General features: G+C 49.9%; 8 protein-coding genes across 8 annotated transcripts; 4 read left to right on the top strand and 4 right to left on the bottom strand.

The window, feature by feature from the left end:
- Nucleotides 1-677: 677 nt before the first annotated feature.
- On the bottom strand, nucleotides 678-1,769 carry ABOM_004963 (uncharacterized protein; the record flags this gene model as incomplete). The annotated part of the gene is made up of 3 exons (XM_022532092.1): nucleotides 678-1,454; nucleotides 1,524-1,649; nucleotides 1,704-1,769. The coding sequence occupies 3 exons, from the start codon at nucleotides 1,767-1,769 to the stop codon at nucleotides 678-680; spliced, it is 969 nt and encodes a 322-aa protein (XP_022390558.1).
- A 1,226-nt stretch (nucleotides 1,770-2,995) lies between these two features.
- ABOM_004962 (nuclear and cytoplasmic polyadenylated RNA-binding protein pub1) lies at nucleotides 2,996-4,669 on the top strand (the record flags this gene model as incomplete). Its single annotated transcript, XM_022532091.1, has 5 exons — nucleotides 2,996-3,373; nucleotides 3,449-3,553; nucleotides 3,610-4,257; nucleotides 4,308-4,440; nucleotides 4,500-4,669. 5 exons carry the CDS (start codon nucleotides 2,996-2,998, stop codon nucleotides 4,667-4,669), a joined length of 1,434 nt encoding a protein of 477 aa, XP_022390557.1.
- Nucleotides 4,670-5,894: 1,225 nt separating this feature from the next.
- On the top strand, nucleotides 5,895-6,908 carry ABOM_004961 (PIG-Y family protein; the record flags this gene model as incomplete). Its single annotated transcript, XM_022532090.1, has 1 exon — nucleotides 5,895-6,908. One exon carries the CDS (start codon nucleotides 5,895-5,897, stop codon nucleotides 6,906-6,908), a length of 1,014 nt encoding a protein of 337 aa, XP_022390551.1.
- A 375-nt stretch (nucleotides 6,909-7,283) lies between these two features.
- Nucleotides 7,284-8,610, bottom strand: ABOM_004960 (glutamine amidotransferase subunit DUG3; the record flags this gene model as incomplete). The annotated part of the gene is made up of 4 exons (XM_022532089.1): nucleotides 7,284-7,576; nucleotides 7,626-8,358; nucleotides 8,444-8,539; nucleotides 8,596-8,610. The coding sequence occupies 4 exons, from the start codon at nucleotides 8,608-8,610 to the stop codon at nucleotides 7,284-7,286; spliced, it is 1,137 nt and encodes a 378-aa protein (XP_022390556.1).
- A 594-nt stretch (nucleotides 8,611-9,204) lies between these two features.
- On the top strand, nucleotides 9,205-12,054 carry ABOM_004959 (dynamin-related GTPase MGM1; the record flags this gene model as incomplete). Its single annotated transcript, XM_022532088.1, has 3 exons — nucleotides 9,205-9,502; nucleotides 9,561-11,567; nucleotides 11,618-12,054. The coding sequence occupies 3 exons, from the start codon at nucleotides 9,205-9,207 to the stop codon at nucleotides 12,052-12,054; spliced, it is 2,742 nt and encodes a 913-aa protein (XP_022390505.1).
- Nucleotides 12,055-12,964: 910 nt separating this feature from the next.
- Nucleotides 12,965-14,898, bottom strand: ABOM_004958 (alternative NADH-dehydrogenase; the record flags this gene model as incomplete). Its single annotated transcript, XM_022532087.1, has 4 exons — nucleotides 12,965-13,038; nucleotides 13,103-14,074; nucleotides 14,133-14,471; nucleotides 14,547-14,898. The coding sequence occupies 4 exons, from the start codon at nucleotides 14,896-14,898 to the stop codon at nucleotides 12,965-12,967; spliced, it is 1,737 nt and encodes a 578-aa protein (XP_022390506.1).
- A 2,007-nt stretch (nucleotides 14,899-16,905) lies between these two features.
- Nucleotides 16,906-18,605, bottom strand: ABOM_004957 (carotenoid oxygenase family protein; the record flags this gene model as incomplete). Its single annotated transcript, XM_022532086.1, has 2 exons — nucleotides 16,906-18,495; nucleotides 18,543-18,605. 2 exons carry the CDS (start codon nucleotides 18,603-18,605, stop codon nucleotides 16,906-16,908), a joined length of 1,653 nt encoding a protein of 550 aa, XP_022390492.1.
- A 1,235-nt stretch (nucleotides 18,606-19,840) lies between these two features.
- Nucleotides 19,841-21,488, top strand: ABOM_004956 (pantothenate transporter; the record flags this gene model as incomplete). Its single annotated transcript, XM_022532085.1, has 4 exons — nucleotides 19,841-20,250; nucleotides 20,308-20,522; nucleotides 20,577-20,753; nucleotides 20,821-21,488. The coding sequence occupies 4 exons, from the start codon at nucleotides 19,841-19,843 to the stop codon at nucleotides 21,486-21,488; spliced, it is 1,470 nt and encodes a 489-aa protein (XP_022390493.1).
- Between the last annotated feature and the right edge of the window lie 190 nt (nucleotides 21,489-21,678).

Below are 21,678 nucleotides of genomic sequence, written 5' to 3'. Positions count from 1 at the left end.
CAGGATTGTGCAGTTATTTGCCGAAGATGAGTTAATCTGATTTCTAGAAGCCGAGATTGATTTGATCTCCCACGAGATTTCCACGAGCCGATGACCTCATAGAATATCCATAGAATGTTCATGCCCAAATCAGGGGCAGTTTGTACCTTAAGCCACGATTAAATCCAAAACAAATACGGCTTGGGAATAGCTTCTTTTCCTCCCTCCCTTCCTTTTTTTTCAACTTCTTCATTCCCCTCACCAACCTCAACCCTCAATGGCAGTGCTCAATTCGGAAAACACCACGAAGCTACGCATGTCCGAACATACGCAAAGCCCCTTGGGGCGGTTCTACATGGCCCAACAATGTTACGCGACCTGTAACCCAAGCGAGCATGCCTACTCAGCCTTGTGGCTCCGGTAGAGTTTATCTCACTTAGAGTTGATATTACATAAATTGGCAAAAGTGACGAACTATCATGCATCGTTACGTTTTCAGGTACGGCCGTCACCCCTTGCATGAACCTTGCCATGTGTCTCGGCGAGTGAGGGGAGATGAAGGTCGGTAACCAAGTAGAGTTTTCTTATTCATCTTCATGAAGCGTTGTCTATAACCGATAATCATTGCCATCATGAGTAGTAACCCCCCCCTACCAAAAAAAAGCCTCTTCCCGTCGTCCACAGGATAAGAATCAGCTCTAAGTAAACCAGCTGTCATCAAGCTCGTTCATGTTCATCAAGCTATCACCTTCCAACATGCTGGGGTCTCCAACGTCTCCACCGCCAAAATTCTCATTATCCATGAATAAGTCATCGAAGCTAGATTCCCCTGGAGCCATGATATCTTCGGTGGTGCTGCCTTGCTGCCCTTCTGGAGCCCCGTTTTGATCGGAAAATGTCTCGGTCTTCTGCAACTCTAGATCGAACATATCTCCCCCAGTTGGGATGTTGGCAGCACCATTCTCCAACCCAGGGACTTCAGTTGTCGTGTTCTCACTTTGGTCAACCCCCTTCTCCTGCTCGGCGGCACCAGTCGTATTTGTAGTACCAAGGTTGGATCCCGACAAAAAGTTCTCGTTCCCCAGGTCGTCATCCCCAAAGTCTAAGTTCAGATCAAAGTCATTCGCCCCGCCAGTATCATCGAGCACTGAATCAAAATTGATCTCACTGGGCCCAGACTGAGAGTGATTAGGACCAGCCACGCCAGACTCGGCTGGTTTCTCTTCTTTCACAAGGGTTTCACTGGAGTCCTGCTGACTGGCATCGACGCTTGTGTGTGACTGCATGGTGTCAGCCTTGTACGGTTCTGATTGGACTTGATTTGCGTCAACCGCTGCTGCCTCCGCCTGTGGCGCAGTTTCGGGGTCTTGTACGGTCTCTAATTGACTCATAACAACATCTTCGGCTGGTTGCAGTGCTGCCTTTTGGGCTGCAATTGCCTCGTAGTCCCTTTCCAGGAATGTCTTGGCAATGAACTAATGTCGGTCAGTAAGATCAACATACCATATGCCCTCCGTTGGTCTACGGAAAAGAAAAACACATACGATCTGCTCGGACAGATTATCCAGCGCGCTTTGAAACTGCTCATGAGCAACAGGAATCGAGCGCTTGAGCTGGGCCCTGGATTGCGTAGAACCCCCTGATCGAAAAAAACGGCCGGTTTCGATAAGCTGGCCAGGATCAGTGCTTTTGTACTACAATAAACTGGTCCATGAGGGCATTACCGTTTGATTAACCATTGCCGTTAAAACAGCCAGAGAATCTGGATTTGAAAGATCCGAAGTAGCCATAGACGCTGTGGCAGTGTCGCGTTGTATTGGATGTAATCTGCTGGAGGATGATGACTGGATGAAAGCAAAAGATACGAACTACTCTGAGGCTAAGGGGTTCCCTAAGGGGTTCAGTTAGTTGATCAAGACAGGTCCGCAGCTGACGCAAGTTGTAACAGGGGTCCCTGAAAACCTGGAAAGAGACGGGAGATAGATCAAACGTAGTGACGCCAATAACACTCCCACGATGCGGGAGTACCAGGCAGGTAGGTACTACTGGTTTCTGAGACCACACGATACCAATAAAAGGACCAGGAGGAGAGTAATCATGATGATGTAAGATCGTAAACACTTTTGAAGTTCCGCACAAAGGAGAAAGGATATCATTACTTACCACAAGAGCGAACCAAAGGACCCTGGCCTAGTATTTTTGAACGATAGGTCAAATTGATGAGCAGTGGAGGAATTAAGCGCCTTACCTGAATGGATTCAATGGAAAGCGACCCGTCAAGGGAGGACTAACGCAAAGGGGCTTAGTGCGCCCCTCACCCCAAGCGGCTCTTGACCATCCAAACTCCTCGTTCTTTTCTCCATTGACTCCCGTCAGGTCAGATCATCGCAGCTTTTCTTTTCCCCTGTTTCCATTTCATTTCATCTCTCGCGCTGTCCATATCGCACTTTTCGCTGGCGTCGAGACCTGAGTGATTGGGGTTTTCTTCCCTTTTGTTTTTTGCTTTCCTATCTCTTTTCTTTCCTATTTCTTTTTGCATCCATTTCCTCCAGCTCTCTCGTGTTTTATCCCCCGAATCTTAAGCTTTTTTCCACCTGTTTAACTTGTTGGGGAGAAAGCCGTGTTTTGAGTCTGTCTGGATTCTAGCGCTTCTTCATCCGTCACGAAGCTGTTGCCTCACCCTTTCTCTAATTTCTTTTCTTTTTCCTGTCGTTAGTTTTAACGACTGTGCTTCCTTGTATGCTCCACTAATTTCCTTTTCCTTCTCCCTTTTCTCCCTTTTTTTTCTTCCCTGTTTTGTCCTTTTTGTTCTTCTGGGCGTTAGATCCCCGCGTCGCTTTCCGCCTTTCGACCTTGAACCGATTCGGTGACTGCGTAACGTTCTGCATCGCCCCGTCCTCAAAAGATCTCACCACTCACACTCACCCATTAAGCGTTACCAACATTCATTGACTTGTGCATTATATTGTTTCAGTGATCAGTTTCCTTGTATATTGCGGCTTGTGATCTTTCAACAATGGCTGATAACGTACCCACCCAAACTCCTTCGACTCTCCCTCCGCCTCCGCAGACCTCTGCTGCCCCAGGTCAGCAGTACGACGGGACTCAGGGCAACGGCCAGGCCAACCCTTCCCATATGCCGCCGCCCCCTCGCCCTCCGGTTGTGATCCCGCAGAATACCAATCCTATTCCCACGGCGATCACCTCTCCGATGTCTGGAAACATGATGTCCCCAACCAGCGCCGGCGGGTACGTGCGCCGGGCTGCTCCAGAGCCAAACAAAAGAGCTCTGTATGTTGGTGGTCTTGACCCCCGGGTAACTGAGGATATCTTGAAACAAATCTTCGAGACTACTGGACACGTTGTCAGCGTGAAGGTCATCCCTGATAAGAACGTGAGTTCTGTGCGTCGTCTAAATCATACCCGTCAACAGCTGAATGTACATCAACTTACGTACTAACCCCCGCAGAAGTTCAACAGTAAAGGATACAACTACGGCTTCGTTGAATTTGACGATCCTGGCGCTGCCGAACGAGCCATGCAAACTCTCAACGGACGCCGCATTCACCAATCGGTATGGTTATTCGAGCCTCCTATATGTTCTAGAACTATCTCTGACGGGATTTGCAGGAAATCCGTGTCAACTGGGCTTACCAGTCCAACAGCTCGAACAAGGAAGACACCTCGAACCACTTCCACATTTTCGTTGGAGACCTGAGCAATGAAGTTAACGACGAAATCCTGCAACAGGCTTTCTCGGCCTTCGGTTCGGTTTCCGAGGCGCGTGTCATGTGGGACATGAAAACTGGTCGGTCCCGTGGCTACGGTTTTGTTGCATTCCGCGACCGTGCGGATGCAGATAAAGCATTGGGATCGATGGACGGCGAGTGGCTCGGGTCTCGTGCTATTCGTTGTAACTGGGCGAATCAGAAAGGACAGCCCTCCATTTCTCAGCAACAAGCGATGGCCGCTATGGGAATGACCCCGACAACGGCTTTCGGTCATCATCATTTCCCTACTCATGGCATTCAGAGCTACGATATGGTTGTCCAGCAAACCCCACAGTGGCAGACCACGTGCTATGTGGGCAACCTCACCCCTTACACCACGCAGAACGATCTTGTCCCGCTCTTCCAGAATTTTGGTTATGTTCTGGAAACCCGCCTTCAGGCGGATCGCGGATTTGCGTTCATCAAGATGGATAGTCACGAAAATGCTGCTATGGCTATCTGCCAGCTTAACGGGTACAACGTTAATGGGCGTCCCCTGAAGTGCAGTGTATGGTCTTCTCTAACTCTCGTAACTTGATGTTCTGCTAACCGTTGTAGTGGGGTAAGGATCGTCCTCCTACTGGCCAGTTCGACAACTTCTCTGGTCAACAGGGTAATTCGCCCTTTAATAACAGCCCAACCCCGTATTTCCCTCAGTACGGCGGACCCGGTGGACCTATGACTCCTCAAGGTGAATTTCCTCCTATCCTTATGCAACTTTTGGTTTATGGCTAATATGGTAAACCGTAGGTCCCAACCCAGCTGGAAGAGGCTGGGATCAGTCCGGAATGGGCGGCCAGAACTATGGCCAGGTCCCAGGAAATGCAGGTTATGGCCGCGGACAAGCTGCCCCTGCCTCTGGCTGGAACCAGGCCAACAACGCTAATTTTGGGAATGGCTTTGGAGGCTACCAAGCGTAGCCTATCGTCCAGTATACTTCGCTGCATGCCGGCCTTATCGAACGTTCCTTAGATGGACCAATCGAGCATAAGCAGGGCTGCCTGTGTCAACAATTGTGTTAAGAAGAGGCTCTTTCCTTCTCCCTTTCTACTTTTCTCCTCTCCTTTCCGTTCTCGTTTAATCTCTTCGTACTACCACATTGTCTCCTTTTATTTTTTACCGTGCTCCCTTTTTCATGATTGTCCCTTACTAAGTGGATTTCTAAGCGCATCTCCCATTCTCAAATGCTTCTCTTTGAAATGAAATTTGTGTGTTATCGTACACCCAATACCCCGAGTCCACTTCGTTGAGTCAATTTTCTCATGCTCTTTGCTTTCCATGAATGTGCGCTACTTTTACTAAGAGCTTCTTGGACTTTCGATTCAAGCGTTCTGCGGAATAAACTAAAAGTACCTCTTCTTGTTTCCTTATGCCTCTGACCCCCTATCTATTTTGGATTATTATTTCTTGATAAGTCGCTTTCTATGAGTTTGTATCGTATTCGTTTAGTATGTATGCCTGGCCTATGAATGGGCCCTTGTGTCTTTACGCTCACATGCCAAGTTCCTCTTCCGATTTGATAGCGGTCTTGCTTTCTCATCTATTCAGTGACTTTTCTCATTTCAAGTTTATCTATACCTCGCTAACAAGCTTAACGTGTCCCCGAGGTCCCGAGGCCTCTATGCGTTGCATCTCGTCGATACTTTTTCTCATGCTTACTTTATGATACCATCCTTGAGACCATTATTGTCCTCGGTCCAGATTACGACTTGATGCACTGGAGTTTCGGATACCTTTTCTCTTTTACTGCCTTGGATCAATTAGTTAGCGGACACATGACAGCTATCGGCAACAAGTACAATTTGAGAACGGCTGTTGTATGAATAATGACTTGATCTTTTTCTTCCACGATAGTTCTCTAAGTAGTAGCGGTCGCCACCATAAGTGCTGCCGAACAAGTAGAACACATACATTGGTGATGGTTCGGATAACCTGACCGAAGCCCATGGGTGAAGAGTACCTTAACTGAAGGTACCGCCTCGGAGGCTCGGCTGGCTTGGCTCGGGCGGCGTCAACTCTCCCCTTCGTACTCTCTCACCATAACCATCTTGCTTGATGGAATCTGCCAACATATAATCCTAGGAACATAAATCTGGATGTTGGTGGCTAAAGGCCAGCTGAGCTAATAACGCCCAGCTTGCGCCAATGGAAGATGCAAGCGACAGCAACAGAGTGGCACTATCGTTGGATAACGATGATCAGCTCTCCGGACGGACGCGCTCAGAGAGCGCAAGCAGTGGACACAAGCGCAACTCATCCGGCTCCCTATTATCCAAACTCTCTTTTCTCCGTATGACACAAGCGACTCATAACAACCCGGAGCGGGCTCATTCCGGCATCGACCGTGATGATAGCGATGGTTTTGGTTCTAGTGTACGGGGGGGCAGGGCAATGGCTAGCGCACTACAACAGCGAAGAACGCGAAGGAGGAGGGGTTCCCTTCGAAAAACCGCCCTACTAGGCACGCGATTCGAATATCGAGATAAAAAAGCTACCCGAACACCGATCGACATGCCACGGGCAGATGTTATCGGACAACAGCAACAGCTTGCCACAGGCTCACGAACACAACAACCGTTACCTGACACTGTTTCCCCAGACCAAAATGTCGTGCCCCACGGAAATGCGGAACAAGATAGTCATCCGGACGATATGGTATGGGAAGGTTTCATGAATACGCCGCCAAAGGCACTGGATCAATCCGCTCAGCATCCCCGGCAGAACCACACCCAAAACAGTATCCTTGGCGGAGATATAATTACTGATGATGAGGATATTGTGTCTTTTCCTCGTTTGAAAAATACAAATGCCGCTGTTGCTGCCGCCGCGGGCTTACATCTTCAGTCCGCTTCTTCGAGCTCGGACTCCTATTATGCGCTTTCGGCGGACTCAACATACCGAGCTATGCATCGTACCAAATCTCCTCTTGCGACGCATGCGGTTGACATAACTAGTAGTCAGGATATGAACTGGGATTACTCGGAGACGGAGTGGTGGGGCTGGATTATCCTGGTAGTGACATGGCTTGTGTTCGTTGTGGGGATGGGCAGTTGTTTTGGTGTCTGGAGCTGGGCTTGGGATGTTGGGGAAACTCCCTATGCGCCTCCGGAGCTGAGGATGATCCGACACTCCCTATTATTGGGTATTATCCTGCTCTGATCATCTTGACGGCCGTCATGTCATGGGTATGGGTTGTGGTTGCGTGGGTGGGCATGAAGTATTTTAAGCATGCCAATATATCGGGTGACGATACATAATGCCTGCCACTCCTGTATAATACATTTCTTTGTTTTATTTTGTATTGTTTGTTAAACGCCACGATGCCAATGACCTGGAACTCAGGACACCCTATGTGATAACTAATTTCTAATTATAACCCCGAAGAGACCCTGTCAGGACTATGTGTGCTAAGATTAAATGATGTTACCCCGTATCAGAGACAAAAAGAATACCCCGACCCATTACCAACGCCAATGACCTCAATTGTTGGTTATCATTAAGTCCAGCTTAATACCTCAAAGCATGCAAAAGCCCTCAATGTGAAATTGCACATTTATTAGCGAACTCTAGTTGATGCTGGCCTAGTCCTCCGGCGGGATCATCTAATCTAGCACCATTGACGCTAATTGCAGGAGCCTTTGACTCAGTGTTTTGAGGTTGGACTGTTGTTCCAGGTGCCGTACTAACGAGGCCCTTCGACACAGCATAGCAGGAGGAGCGGTCCTGGTTCAAGTCCTCGCTATAGAACTCATCCATGATGGGATGTAGAAGGACCGTCTGCTTATGGATAGTTACAATCGAGTTGGCGGGAACCGAAACCCAATTATCTATACAAGTTAGCCCCCAACCCTGTGGACTAAGTAGGTTGTAACTCACGTCTCTCAAACGTAATCGGCTCACTTGCCACTAGGACAATATCGGCTCCCTTATCGTGACGTTCCATCTTGAAGTGGCCTTTGACCTTTCCCTCCTTCCATTTGGTACCAGATGAGAAGTACAAACTGGCAGGTTCATCCGTCTTGCTGCTGATATACCGCGTACAAACCACCGTATGGCCATCCGTTACAGCAAAATTGAGCAAGCTGCGGGTCTCAATACCAGAAACATTATGTCTCTTGGGGATATCCCGAATGAACTCATTGATCTTTGCAATAGTCTTAACCATCACCCGTCGTAGGAGCGCCTGTCCGAAGCCCTCCGGGCCTGGATCCGAACTCGGATCAACACCCTCCTTCTCCAAGAGGTCAAGGAACAATGCAAAAGCCCATTCGCTATCTGTGCCGCCTTTCACGCCCAGATACCAGCGATCCGCGAGGGAATCGCCCAGCGGCCGCTTGATATACTGCCAGCCACCAACGTTGCCGTTGTGCATCCACATCAACGTGTTGTGTTGGAACGGGTGGCAGTTATTATCTGATAGGGCTCCTTCCGTGGTTGCGCGGACATGCGCGAAGATCAGATTGGAGCTGGTTTTGGATGCTAATCGCTCAAGATTCTCACAGTTCCAGGCTGGGAGTGTGGATGTGAAAATACATGGCTCTGGGCCGAGCTTGGGGTCCGTGTAGAACCCTACTCCGAAGCCATCGCCGTTTACTGGACGGCGGTTATCCTGTAATCAGCGAGTTAAATTATGTTTCGATTATACAGAAAGGGCTGCGTGAAGTCTTCAGGTCATGGTTCAAGTTGTTACTTACCAGTCTAAGGCGGGAATCATATGATTGAGTCAGAATTGAATGACTGGGCTCTGTTACTAATTTGCTGAGACGTATCTCATGTCGGCCCTTGTATACCTGGTAAAAATAGCGGTCAGTTGTATGACGCATAGAAATTGTATAGACTGATTTACCAGAAAACGGCACATGACTAGAGAAGTGAAGCTCTCTCTAAAGGAATTTTAGTGTTTGCGACCAGGAAATCAGCGATAGAATGGGTTCCAGGAAAGGGATATAGCTATGGACGTAGCCGGAGTACGGTGTAGCAATTCTATTGCCCGGCGGCCGAAGTCGCAGCTTCTGGAGAGGTTTAGAGATGCGTTTTGTTCCACAATTGACAAAGGATAAAGCCCAGCGACCACGAAACAAATAGAACGGAGTTAAAGTACAGAATTAATTCAATTCAAATAAATACAAAGTATCTTCAGGAGTAAGATGTATAAATATATCTACGTCTGTGCTTCAGTACTACCAAAGACATCAATGTCGCCATTTCATCCACACGTGACTCACACCGACTTTATACAGACGGCGAAGCGGCCATTAGCGCAGGTCACGAGGTTCTCCGTGCCGGGGGTTCGGGTTGCCTTCGCGTGGGACGGCCATTATGACATCCGATTATTTTGTTGCTACTGCTATTGTTCGACGCACCACCAACCTGAGTCTACCGCCGTGGCTTCTAGCCCGGAGATGACCGATTCTATCCTTTCAATCCGCTTGATGTGTATGCGATCTCGAGAACCATGAGCGGGAGAATCCTCTCCCACCGTCTTGTTCCGCTCTTGCGGACGGGCTTTTTGGCCCGCCATGTTCATAATGCTGGTGCAAGGACCGGAGGTCTTCTACGTTCAGATGGCAGCGCCGCACTTCGAGGACGCGCCTGGCCTGTCGGTGCGAACTCGATTCATAATGTCCCCGCTGTGCGGGGGATCTCTTTTGCGAGGATCCTTCCGAAGCTGGCACTAAAACTAGTTAAGGTGCCCGCAATGCTTGGAACGGCTACAGTAGCTGGGTTAGCTTATATCCAATATCAAACTACACGTATGTTATTATAACCCAATCTCAGGAACTATTCATCTAATATTTATGGTTGCTATAGAGGCAGGAAACTATGCTATTGATGTGCTGAAACGCGCAGGGGAGTCGGCCGGTGACGCTGCTTCCTCCATCTTCTCCGAAATCCAGAATGTGGCCGAACAGACACAACGTGGTTGGCAAAGGACTACAGATAGTGTGGAAGTTCCGGAATGGTTGCAAAACATCCTAGGCTTCAGTGAAGGCTCCCAAAACGACGGTTCCGGGGGAGGAGGGCAACCCCCAAGAGAAAGCCGGGCTGGTGCCGCTGCAGCTGCTGGGGCGGCGGCTTTGGGTTACGACCAAGATGATGAGCACGCCCGATTGACTAGGAATGCGGAGGACGACCAGATGATGCTTCTTACTCGTAAAATGATCGAGATCAGGAACATACTCCAGGCTGTTGGCCAGTCCAACACGCTTACATTGCCATCAATTGTAGTCATTGGTTCGCAGTCATCCGGCAAAAGCTCCGTTCTCGAAGCCATCGTTGGTCATGAATTCCTTCCCAAAGGCTCGAATATGGTTACCCGGCGGCCAATCGAACTTACCTTGGTCAATACTCCTCACGCACAGGCAGAATATGGAGAATTCCCAGCACTCGGACTAGGAAAGATAACCGACTTCTCTTCAATCCAACGCACCTTGACCGACCTTAACTTGGCAGTCCCTGAGAGGGATTGTGTCAGCGACGACCCAATTCAACTTACCATCTATTCTCCTAATGTTCCCGATCTTTCCCTCATTGATCTCCCAGGTTATATCCAGGTTTCTGGCCAAGGTCAACCTCCACAGTTGAAGCAAAAGATCTCTGATCTATGTGACAAGTACATCCAAGCACCAAATGTTATCTTAGCCATATCTGCGGCTGATGTTGATCTTGCCAATTCGACAGCATTAAGAGCAAGTCGCAGGGTAGACCCTAGGGGTGAAAGGACGATCGGTGTCATCACAAAGATGGACCTTGTCGACCCGGAACGTGGCTATAGCATTCTTACTGATAAGAAATACCCTCTTCGACTGGGCTACGTGGGCGTGGTCTCGCGAATCCCCCAGACGACCGCTTTGTTTTCTTCTCGGGGAAGCAGCAACATCACGAGCGCGATCATTAAGAATGAAAATGCCTATTTTTCTTCTCATCCCTCCGAGTTTGGGCCTCAGTCAGAGGTGTCGGTTGGCGTTGGAACTTTGCGAACCAAGCTTATGCATGTTCTTGAACAGACGATGGCATCTAGCCTAGCGGGTACTAGGGACGCTATCAGCCAGGAACTGGAAGAAGCGACGTACGAGTTCAAGGTTCAATATAATGATCGTCCACTGAGCGCAGAGTCTTATCTCGCCGAGAGCCTGGACAGCTTCAAGCACTCCTTCAAGGCATTCGCGGAGAACTTTGGCCGCCCCCAGGTTCGTGAGATGCTGAAAAATGAGCTCGATCAACGCGTCATGGATATCCTCGCTCAGAGATATTGGAATAAGCCAATCGACGACTTGAACCCTCCGATGCCTGAGTTGGATCCCCTCATTGACCTTCCCAAGGCCGATCCGGAGTCAATGTATTGGCGCCGTAAGCTCGACGCGTCGACATCCTCCTTGACCAAACTGGGAATCGGCAGGCTTGCTACGACGGTTGTTGCGAATGCAATCCAGAATCATGTTGAGTCATTGTTGGCCAGTTCTACCTTCGCCTCCCACCCGTATGCTCAAAAGCAGATCGTAGATGCTTGCAGTAGCATCCTGAATGATCGATTCTTCAGCACCAGCGATCAAGTCGAGAACTGCATCAAGCCTTATAAGTACGAAATCGAAGTTGAAGACCCGGAGTGGGCTAAGGGAAGGGAAAACATAACAAGAGTGCTAAAGGAGGAGCTTAAGGCGTGTGAGGCAGCTTTGAAACGTGTTGAGGACTCTGTTGGGAGGAGAAAGATCAGGGATGTGATGTCATTCATAGACAAGGTCAGGAAAGGTGAAGTGGTCTTGGAAGGCGACGGCGCTGGTGGTGCAGGTGGATTCAGTTCTGCCCTGCTAGCCACAGGTATGTCTACGTCCCCCTTGCTACCAACAGAGAAGGCTAATCAAAACCAGGTCGTGAAAGCGCCTTCCTACGCGATCGAGCGGATCTCCTTAAGATGAGACTTCTCGCCGTCCGCTCAAAGCAATGTGCCAGCAAGAAGAACAAGTACTACTGCCCCGAAGTCTTCCTCGACGTCGTCGCAGACAAGCTCACGTCAACCGCGGTACTATTCCTCAACGTCGAGCTTCTATCAGAGTTCTACTACAACTTCCCCCGAGAACTGGACATGAGGCTAGGCCGTCACCTCTCCGACGCAGAAGTAGAACGCTTCGCTCGCGAGGACCCTCGCATCCGGAGACATCTTGACGTGATCAAGAAGAAGGAGCTCCTCGAATTAGCCCTGCAGAAAATCGAAAGCATCCGCCAGTTGGACGGTCGCAGCAAGCATAGAAACACCGACCGCCCCCTGTCCAAAGAGCAGAGAAATCGTGGCTGGAACTTGTTCTAATTGGTTAGATCTCTTCCTCCACTACCTACTACTTCGCTCCCTCTCCTTCCTCTCTGTCATAGCTCCCGCCACATTACATTCCCTTCACCTCCTTTCTCTTTACTTCTCTTACCTAGCTTCCTGTATACCATACCACCAATAGGGTCTGTTTATAGCTCAAAGAATCTCTTCAGGATAGGCGTTAGCACAGCGAGTGCTTGGTTTATTCATTCCTTCATTGTACCTCTCCCTTTATCAGACGTTCATGTGAAAATTATCTAGCATGGATAGAAATATCTACATTTGACATAATGCAACCCTACACTGTAACTCACAGTAACGAACTTGGACAATCTAGAAAATAATCCATAAACATTCCAATACACAATAGAAGGAACCGTATTTATAAACCATAATAATACACGACCTCCTTACCAAAGATATTATGACAGCGATTCAAAGATAGGAAAAATTCAAGGAGACGTAGATGAACAAAAGAAAGAATATAGAATGATTATGGCCAAATCTAACAAATCTAAATAAACAGTAAACCCACAACCGGTCTATCGATTTCGTACACAGAGAGAAAGATTAATGCTTTTTGTTCTTCTCTTCTTTTTCCATTTCCAGCGTGCCTTGGGGGCTATCCTTCAAGGCGGGTCTCGTGGGGATATCAAGTGGACCTTCTAGATGTGGAAAGAGGGAGGTGGGCATTGACGGGGTGGATGGTGAGTGTCCCATTCATTTTCAATGGGGAGGATAAAGAAACAAGAAAAGAGAGATGGTAAAGGGTCATGTGAACGGGCATCAAAAGGTAGAACGGTAGAATAAACGGGGGGAAACAAGGATTCTCGCTCCGAAATCATAGACGTAGCATATCTGCTGTTTTTGGTGATACAGTTGGTTCCAAATCTATTTGCGAGAGACTGGTTTACTCCCGAGAGACGTCACGGCCGAACATCTTGGCCTTGACCCAGTCGACGGCGACCAGGACACGGTTACGAGCTGTTTCGTGTGTTAGCACGGGTATCCTGTTTGCTTGTATAGGAATGCGAAAGGGATCACTTACTGCTGAAGCACATGCTCAGGTAAGCACTGCGCCAGAAAAGATAGGTCATGGTACCACCGCTTGCGATGTTGCCGCTCAGCCAGCTGATGTCTGCAACCGCACGCTCCTTTCCGATGTAAGCCAGACTTCCCTGGTGGGAGTACTGGAAGGGGCCAATCTGCTTGGTTCTGCGCAATTGCTTCTGGCGTTCGCGGATCTCATCGAAGATCTGGTTGCGCTCCTCAGGGCTCTTGGCCTGTGCTTGAGCCTCCGACAGTTGCTTCAGGTCATCCTCGACCGCCTCGGTCTTAGCCATGGTGTTGAAGAGACGAGCAAGGAAAGCACCTTCCTGGCCAGCAACCTGAGCAGTGGGGGCATAGTTGGTGATGGCGCAGTCACCGACGGCCCAAACGTTCTCCGCGCCATTGACCACCAGGTATTCGTTCACAGCAAGACCACGGCGCGAGTTCTTCTGGGCAGGAAGCTGGCTCATAAGGTCCCGGACAACAGGGCGGACGGCGTTACCGGTAGCCCAAACCAGGAGACCGTAGGGGATGGTTTCCAACTCCTTGGTTCCGTCGGGCTTGGTGACCTCAGCCTCGATGTACTTATCAGTCACGTTCTTGACCATGGTCTTCGTGCGGATGGTGATAGCCTCCTCCTTGAAGGTCGACTCGGTGTAGTCAATCAACTGCTTGGAGAACATGGGAAGCACGTTGGGAAGAGCCTCAACAAGGGTGACCTTGAAGTTCTCCTTGATCTCAGGAACCCACTTCTTGAGATCCTCCTCGAAGAAGTCCTGGATCTCACCAGCGAACTCAACACCAGTAGGGCCACCACCGACGACCACCATGTGCAACAGACGCTTGATCTCATCCTCAGTCTGGTCCTTGAAGATAGCGGTCTCGACACAGTCCATAATACGCGTACGGATCTTCTGGGCATCGCCGACCTCCTTCAGGAAGCAAGAGTGCTCCTTGACACCCTTGATGCCTATTGGATGTGCAAGTCAGCGTTGGTTACCTCGCTGGGGCTACTGTAGGTTACATACCGAAGGTTGCATTCTCAGCACCGACACCGACAACAAGCATGTCGAAAGGCACCTCAGTCTTGGAGATGTCACCCTTGATTTCGGAGTCGTCACTGATGTACACGACACGCTTCTCATAGTCAATCTTGGTCGCCTCGGCTTCGTAGAACTTGACGTAGGCATTCTTCTGGCGCGTGATGTTACGGATGGGCTCCATAATCGAGCGATGTTCGACCAAACCCGTAGTGCAGGACGGCAACAGAGGGGTGAAAAGGAAGTAGTTGCGGGGGGAGATGACGACGACATTGTAGTTCTCGGTATCCAGCTTCTTCAGAAGAGAAACAGAGCCCCATCCGGTACCTGCGCGGGGTTAGTCGCATGTCCAAATTGTGTAACCAGATCAATGGTGAAGACACCGGATTTGAGGGAACCTACCGAGGATCACCAGGGTTTTCTTCTTGGGGTCGGGTCCAATCTGCTCGATGGGATGACGGAGGTCATAGATGCTATATGCTACATAACCTGTCAGGCCGAGACCGGAGAGCAAGGTCAAGCGCCAGGCCCAGCGCAAGAACCTGAATCCTTTCTTAGGTTTCGGCGCGGGCGCGGCGTCAGCGTACGAGCGGCGAGCGGTGCGCTGAACGGGCTGCTGGGAGAAACCGCTAGATCTCAAGGGACGAGCGGAGCGCAGGGCATGAGGGCGCGTCGAGAGCGACCTGCGCGACAGCGACGACATGACTGACGGCGTAGCCATCTTGGACCGGATAGCAAGCGCACTTCCAACCATTGTCGGATGTGGTCGCCCAATATGGGGGAGGAGTGGAGAGGGAGAGAGAGTGAAGAGGGGAGAGAAGGAGAAAAGAATCTGGAAACTGAGTTCGGATTCCAATTGAATTGACAATTGAGTCAGATCCGTTTCGTCAAGCTAATAAAAAAAAAACTAAAAAAAAAAAATTTGGTTTTCGGAGGCGTTGGAGGAGTGACGCGATAAGAAAGTAGCTGTTTTGGGCGAATCGGTGTGTCAATGACCCGTACGCCTTGGAGCCTTGGAAGCTGGGTGTCTTGCTTACTCTTTCGGCCTCTTTCAAGGTTCCGCCGGGCTTATGCCTTCCCAATTAGGAGCGTTTCCACGTCTGTGAATGGGGCAGAAAAACTGGGTCGAGGGATTTGCAGCCTGAGGATGCCGCCGGGGCCCAGATGCCCTCCCAATAAACTGGGTCCGGTTCCGACCCTAATTATTACTAAACGTACTATTACTCTTTCTTTAACTAACACTCTTCCCTCTGGGATAATCGATTTTCCTGCAGGGGGGTGGGTTGGAGAATGAGGGGCAGGTTTCTGCTGGTGAGGAGAAGCACTCAAAGAGTCGGGCAAGCCTTATGAGGGGAAATGTCTATCTGCAATGGAGATCCTCCAGTGGGTATGAAGCTCTCTTATAAACAGTGCCCTACACAGGAATGACGGACAGAAGGAAAGGGATTCCCATTAAGGCTTCCTCCGCCCTTCTAGACCTAAATCGTCTGCCGCATGGACAGGGATTCTTATCGCAATGACGAACTGTCACGGTGGACATACATACGCGACCCCGTACCGACAGAGATATGCCGAGTATGTACTCGGTGTATGCGTGTACAATGCCGCATAACATCGTTCCCTAGTAAACGTAACGTTAGTTAGTTAACGATGGGTATGACTCAAACGGCGACCCAATTCCACTTTTCTCCTCACCAGCTGGCGTCCGGCATTCCGAGCGTTCCATTACGGTATCGTTTCTCCTAAATTTCCTATTAGGGCGCATCCGCAAATGTGGCCTGGCCGAGCTCAGCTGACTCAGATCCCACTGACGGTCCTTCCCGAGAACCAGCCGGGTTCACCCGCATCTAGATCATCCCAGCTCCTTTTTAAGTAGAAACCGTCGAAGAAAATCCGGACGAAGGGCGCCGTAAGAATCCGGGGAAGCTGATCCACTCGCTAATCTTAGCTCCTCTGCGTCTGTCGGTGGCGGCTTTCGATTGATTTAGACTTCCTGTCCAGAGTCTACCAATTGAGCGGTCTACATAGCTCATACGGCTTGACTCAATCGATGTTCAGAGTTGCCAATGCAGTCACTTTAACTCTCCTCGGACCAAACTCGGCTTTTGATCCTGTGTCCAAAAGTGACCTGTCCAAAGAGGAGGTCTAACTCGCTTCCGTAGCGTATAGTGTTCGATCCTCAGGCCACGTCAGGGTCCAGTCGATGCCCGTATGCCCCCATTGGGCAACTGTGCTCGAATTCTGATGTGCATATGTGTTTGCTACGTCCGGGTGTTAGCGGTCATGCCATGAATATGAGGGTATTATGCTGTCCCTGGATCTTCCGGTAGAGACCACAAGAAATTGCATGTGGCCACCACATGATGTTAGGTCGCGGAGCAATGCTCGAGTTTCGGAGGGACTTATTGTCTTTGCTGTTGAAGGATGCTTGGTCATCGATGAATCGCGTCCCGAGTGGTCAACAAGTCATGATATAAATCCCGCTTGTGTTCAACTCTTCGGTTTGCCATGTTAGACTCGCTGGGATCAGGACTACGTATTTCTATGATAGTTGTTTATTTAACAACGTGATAACATCGTTCATCTGCATTACTAAGGATCGTGTTTGGACTATATAGAATTAAAGCTACATCCTTACTGTCATCTTCGAGACAATGCTGATATAAAAAAGGTAGAACTATACAAAGCAGCATAACATCAAGTATACAAGGTCTAAAGGACCCAAGACCGTAGGGGGTAAAACAGACAAGGGGAAAACAAGCTAAGGGTCCCGAACATGTGCACCATGAAACCCGAAGCCAACCACACCATGAACCGTAGCTCTCCCGACCTCTGCCATCGTCTTTGCATCGAGAACTAACAGATAGCTATGTCCTTCAATGCCGTCCAGCACGACGGACAGAAGTACACCACCATCCTCATCTTCTGAATCCGGATCGGCCACAAAAATCGGCTCACTGGCCGTCTGCCCATGCTGACTCCAATAGAGAGATGTCTGCGTGGCGACGTCATGTTTGACTAGACCGTCCAGGAAAACACTTTTTCCTGAGTCGGTCACGCCATATACGTAGCGGTACTTGCGGCCGCCTACCCGAGGATTGACACGAGGAAGTTCCGGTCCTAGTCCCTTTCCCATCGAGAAGACGAGTTCCGCCGTGAGGGTTTTGGAATTCGATGCTTCGGGAACGGCAGGCAGACGGAAGCGTTGAAAAGCGCCGCGAGCCCTGTGATTCTTTGAATCGCCAAATTTCTGCGCTGTAGCGGAGTCGGACAGTAAGTTGTCGATGTAGAAACGGTTTAATACGTCTAAGCTGTCGTATGCACAAACGTCGGCGATGATATCTGTTTTGGAGGGGTCAATCGATGAAGGCTCTTCATATGCATTGATAGTGTGGAAACTGAAGAAGGGATCGGACTCGTAGCGCGCAATCAATCCCCGTCCTCCAGGAGTACGATCTACCACGAACCAAGTGCTGCGCTGTGTAGGATCATAGTCGGTCAATGCATCTACAAAGTTGTGTGTCCATAGCAGGGATATGCCTCCGGCACGAAAGCGAGCGTTCCAAAGACAGAGCACGACGTAGTGCTCCGTCAGAAAAAGAGAGTGCACATATGTAGCAGCATGCCTGAACGTTGAGAGAATGCTGGTTTTCCCTGTTGCGCGAGAAACGTGGAAGATACGATAGGTGTTTGTTAGACCCATGTCTAGGTTGTAGTTGTAGACATCGCCGGTGGCCAGGTCCGTCTTGCAATGGGCCGCGCTAAGGGGTCCCCGGAGAGAGGGATGCAGGACTGTTTGGTCCGCAATACCAATTGGTTCCAGGGTTTGGGGATCGAGCATCTGGAAAGTAGAGTTATCGGTGCGGTTGCAAAGTGTCTCGATGCCTGGCCCAGCCATCTTTTCCTGCTTGCTGCCTGTAGCCGACAAGCCCGGGAAATTGACGTTCAAAGTGACGCTGATGTCAACCTCGTCGGGAACTCCTTGTGGAATGGTCTTGAAAACTGATTGCGCCTTCTGGAAGATCGACATACATGGATCATACTTGGCTCCAAAGGTTATCTCTCCACGATATCCTGTTCGTTGTATCCTTCGGATGAGGCCGTCGCAGGTCAGTCGGGAGTTGTGTGAGACACGGACCCGGGGCTGTTCTGGTGTAGGAGCATGAATCTGAAAACGATGGACCTGAGCAAAATAGTCGAACCAGTGGCTCACACGATAAGTGGTTTGTTTCTCCGTCTGGATATCGCGAGGGCCTAACCCGTTGCGAAAGAGCACGCCGGCGCAGTAGGGCGGAATTGTACCCTGGACCGGTAACTCTGTCGGCTCAAGCTCTTGATAGCGGACATCAAACTGGTCTGTCAATGAGGCTGTTGAATATGATAGCGAATACGACTTACACCTTGTGCGTTTGGCCAGTCATTATAATGAGTAGTTGTAGACTCGTTAACTGACGACGCCATGTTTGTCAGTGTTGATTTTCAATAGTGCATTATGGAGAAGAATGACCGGTTTATAAGATCAAAGGCCAGGCTTACAAAGATTCCAATCCCCTCTGTAGCCATAGTTGGGTCAACCTCGTATAGCTCATCGGATTATGGTACTCGGACAATGATATTGCTCCGTCGGGACAGCCCCTCAAGTCAAGCCATAGCAGAGCTCATGCAGGAATAAGCTAGCCAAAACCACGGCACCGCCATGATTAAGGGGATTTAAGCGGAAATGTGTGGTCAAAGAGAGCAAGCCAAGCAAAGTAGTTGCAGAGACAAGTCACACGATCACTCTTTGGATAGACATCGCCGTATAGAGATGCCGGCTATGTCATCATCATAGCACTAACTGCTGGCATTTGGGTTTATGGCGGTTCGAACCTTCGGTTTGAGTGTTGCGAGAATAGATTGTAGAGCTTCCAACAAGTTGGACGAGTGGACAGACGAAGGATGGATGAACTTCGCTTGGGCGATGATTTGCGGAAGGTGGCAACGGTCTCGATGCCAGATGCGGTGGTGGATTGCGACCGAACAGGATCTTGCCAGACATGGAATCTGAAGATTATTTTCCAATGAGGTGATGTGCATGTTGGCGAAGGAGAGCTATCATGGTGATACACTATCCATTCACCCTGGTCGGCTCTATCTCATGTATCATTTCCACCCGATATGGCGTCAGTTAAATATAACCGTATTTCCAGTCATTCTCCGTCCGTGCTCAGCTGTCAATGTGACATTTGGTCGTTGGGCAGGTTCAAGTTATCTCTGCTTGTTTGACGCTTCCGGTTTTTCTTCAAATGACTGGGACTGAAAGCGGAACTGTGCATAGGATATAGCTGTGTCTATCAAGCATGTGTACAACTTGAAGATGACTGCGATCGCGCCTGCGTCAGCTGCCGCATTGCTTGCTGTTGCCTTCGGTACGCGCACAACCTTGATCATGTTCATTCTCTGAGAATCAGTCAAAATCTACAAGCTTTATTCAAGGATATGAAATAGCTGAGGTGTAAAGCCCTAACCTCTCTGCAAGCATTCCATGCATCCGCCTCTCGTTCGGCGCCCGGAGATAAATAAGTCGCCGGATTCCCCTCATTTTGCGTGATCATCACGATCCTTTTAAGGCGACTCCCCGACCGAACCCTTAAATAAACACCGGGATAAACCCTTAATCTAACCGATGCCGGGAGTGTACAGCAATGCTTATCGCCATGGCTCGCCCGACCATGAATAGAATCGCAACGATCCTCTGGGGAAGGGAGCCGAAGGATCGAGCCCTACTCGCGAAATTAGATCTCACGCTGCTCCCCTACTTTTCCCTCATCTGGTTTCTGTTCGGTGTAACGCGAGCCAGTTACTCGTCGGCATATATCAGTGGCATGCGCGAGGCGTTGAACTTCCAGGGGAAAGACTACAATTACATGAACACCGCCTATCTGGTCGTCTACGCTGTCTGCCAAATCCCCGGGACGAGTCTTTTGACCGTTGTGCGGCCCAAATATGTCTTCGTCGCAGCCAACCTGACATGGAGCGTGCTCACTCTTATCACCTACAGAATGACTCAGGCCTGGCAGGTTATTCTGCTGAATGCCATTGAGGGTGGTTTCTCCGCGATTGCCTAGTGAGTAGCACCCTGCACCAGGTGATGTGATGTCCCTTGCGTCTGACATGCTGGCAGTGTGGGTGCACACTTTATCTTGGGGTCTTGGTATCGCAAATCCGAGCTAGGCACTCGAGCGGCCGTCTTTTGCTGCTTCGGCCATGTTGGTAGTATGGCCGGCGGATGGATCCAAGCCGGACTTCTGAAGGCATTAGCCGGTCACGGTGGTTTACCTGCGTGGCGATGGATCTTTATCATCGTCTCAGTGATGACGATTCCCGTTGCATTATTCGGTATGTCCTCGGGAAGCTAAGTGCATCTTCAGATACTGATACAAGGGCTGTTAGGATGGTTCTTCATCCCTGATCTTCCGGCACATCGCGCAGCATGGTATCTAAACGAAGCAGAGAAAGAGCACGCCGCGCACCGATTGGGCCAGACATCCAAGCAAACGTGGGATCGCACCGTGCTGAAGCGCGTCTTGCTCAGCTGGCAATTCTACCTCTTGCCACTCATCTTCATGCGTGAGCCCCTTCCCCTTCCTCCTCCGAAGAAAAGACCACCCCACAAGTCTAACAAAAGAAAACCAAGTCTACTCCCTCTGCGTCCAATCCCTAAGCAACAACGTAATGGCCCTCTGGATGTCCTCCCGCGGCTACACAACCATCCAACAAAACAACTACCCAACCGGCATCTACGCAACCGCCATCCTCGGCACAATCCTCTACTCCGCAATCTCCGACAGACTGCAATCGCGCTGGGAATGCTCCCTCGCAATCGGGCTAACCTTCGTCATCGGCAGCGCAATCCTTGTAGCCAACCCGGCCGCCGACGCGGGCCACTTCTTCGCCTTCTACCTGCTGGGCACGACCTATGCGCCCCAGGCCCTCTGGTACTCGTGGATGGCGGACGTAACGAGCCACGATCTGCAGCTGCGGGCCATCACGACAGGGTTCATGAACTCGTTTGATTTTGCGTTTGTCACCTGGTGGCCGTTGGTGTTTTATCCGGTTACGGATGCGCCGCATTTTGAGAAAGGGTATGTGGCTAGTTTGGTTACGGGGTCGTTGACCCTTCCGTTTATTGGGCTTGTGGCGTATCTAGATCGGAGAGATACTGCTAGGGGGGTCATTGGGAGGGTTGTTGAGGACCCTGTCGACGATGACCAGGCCAGACGCGAGAGTGAGGTTGATGAGGTTGATGGTCATCCTGATGACCCTATTCCTACGACGGAGGTTACAGTTGCCAGTAAGGTGTGATGAGGTGGATTAGGTCCTGCATCATGGGTATATACACAACAGTCAATACATATATAGATAAGATATATAATTATGCCAGATACTAATATACGCACCTATATAAACAACCCAATCCTCCCCAGTTACATATACTAGTGATATATAAAATAACCCCCCCCCCCCCCCCGGCCCAACAACAAAAAAATAGGAA

Source organism: Aspergillus bombycis (genome assembly GCF_001792695.1).
Source record: "Aspergillus bombycis strain NRRL26010 chromosome Unknown contig00028, whole genome shotgun sequence".
Taxonomy (NCBI): domain Eukaryota; kingdom Fungi; phylum Ascomycota; class Eurotiomycetes; order Eurotiales; family Aspergillaceae; genus Aspergillus; species Aspergillus bombycis.
The sequence above is the reverse complement of the archived record's forward strand: the minus strand, read 5'-3'. Positions and strand labels throughout refer to the sequence as shown.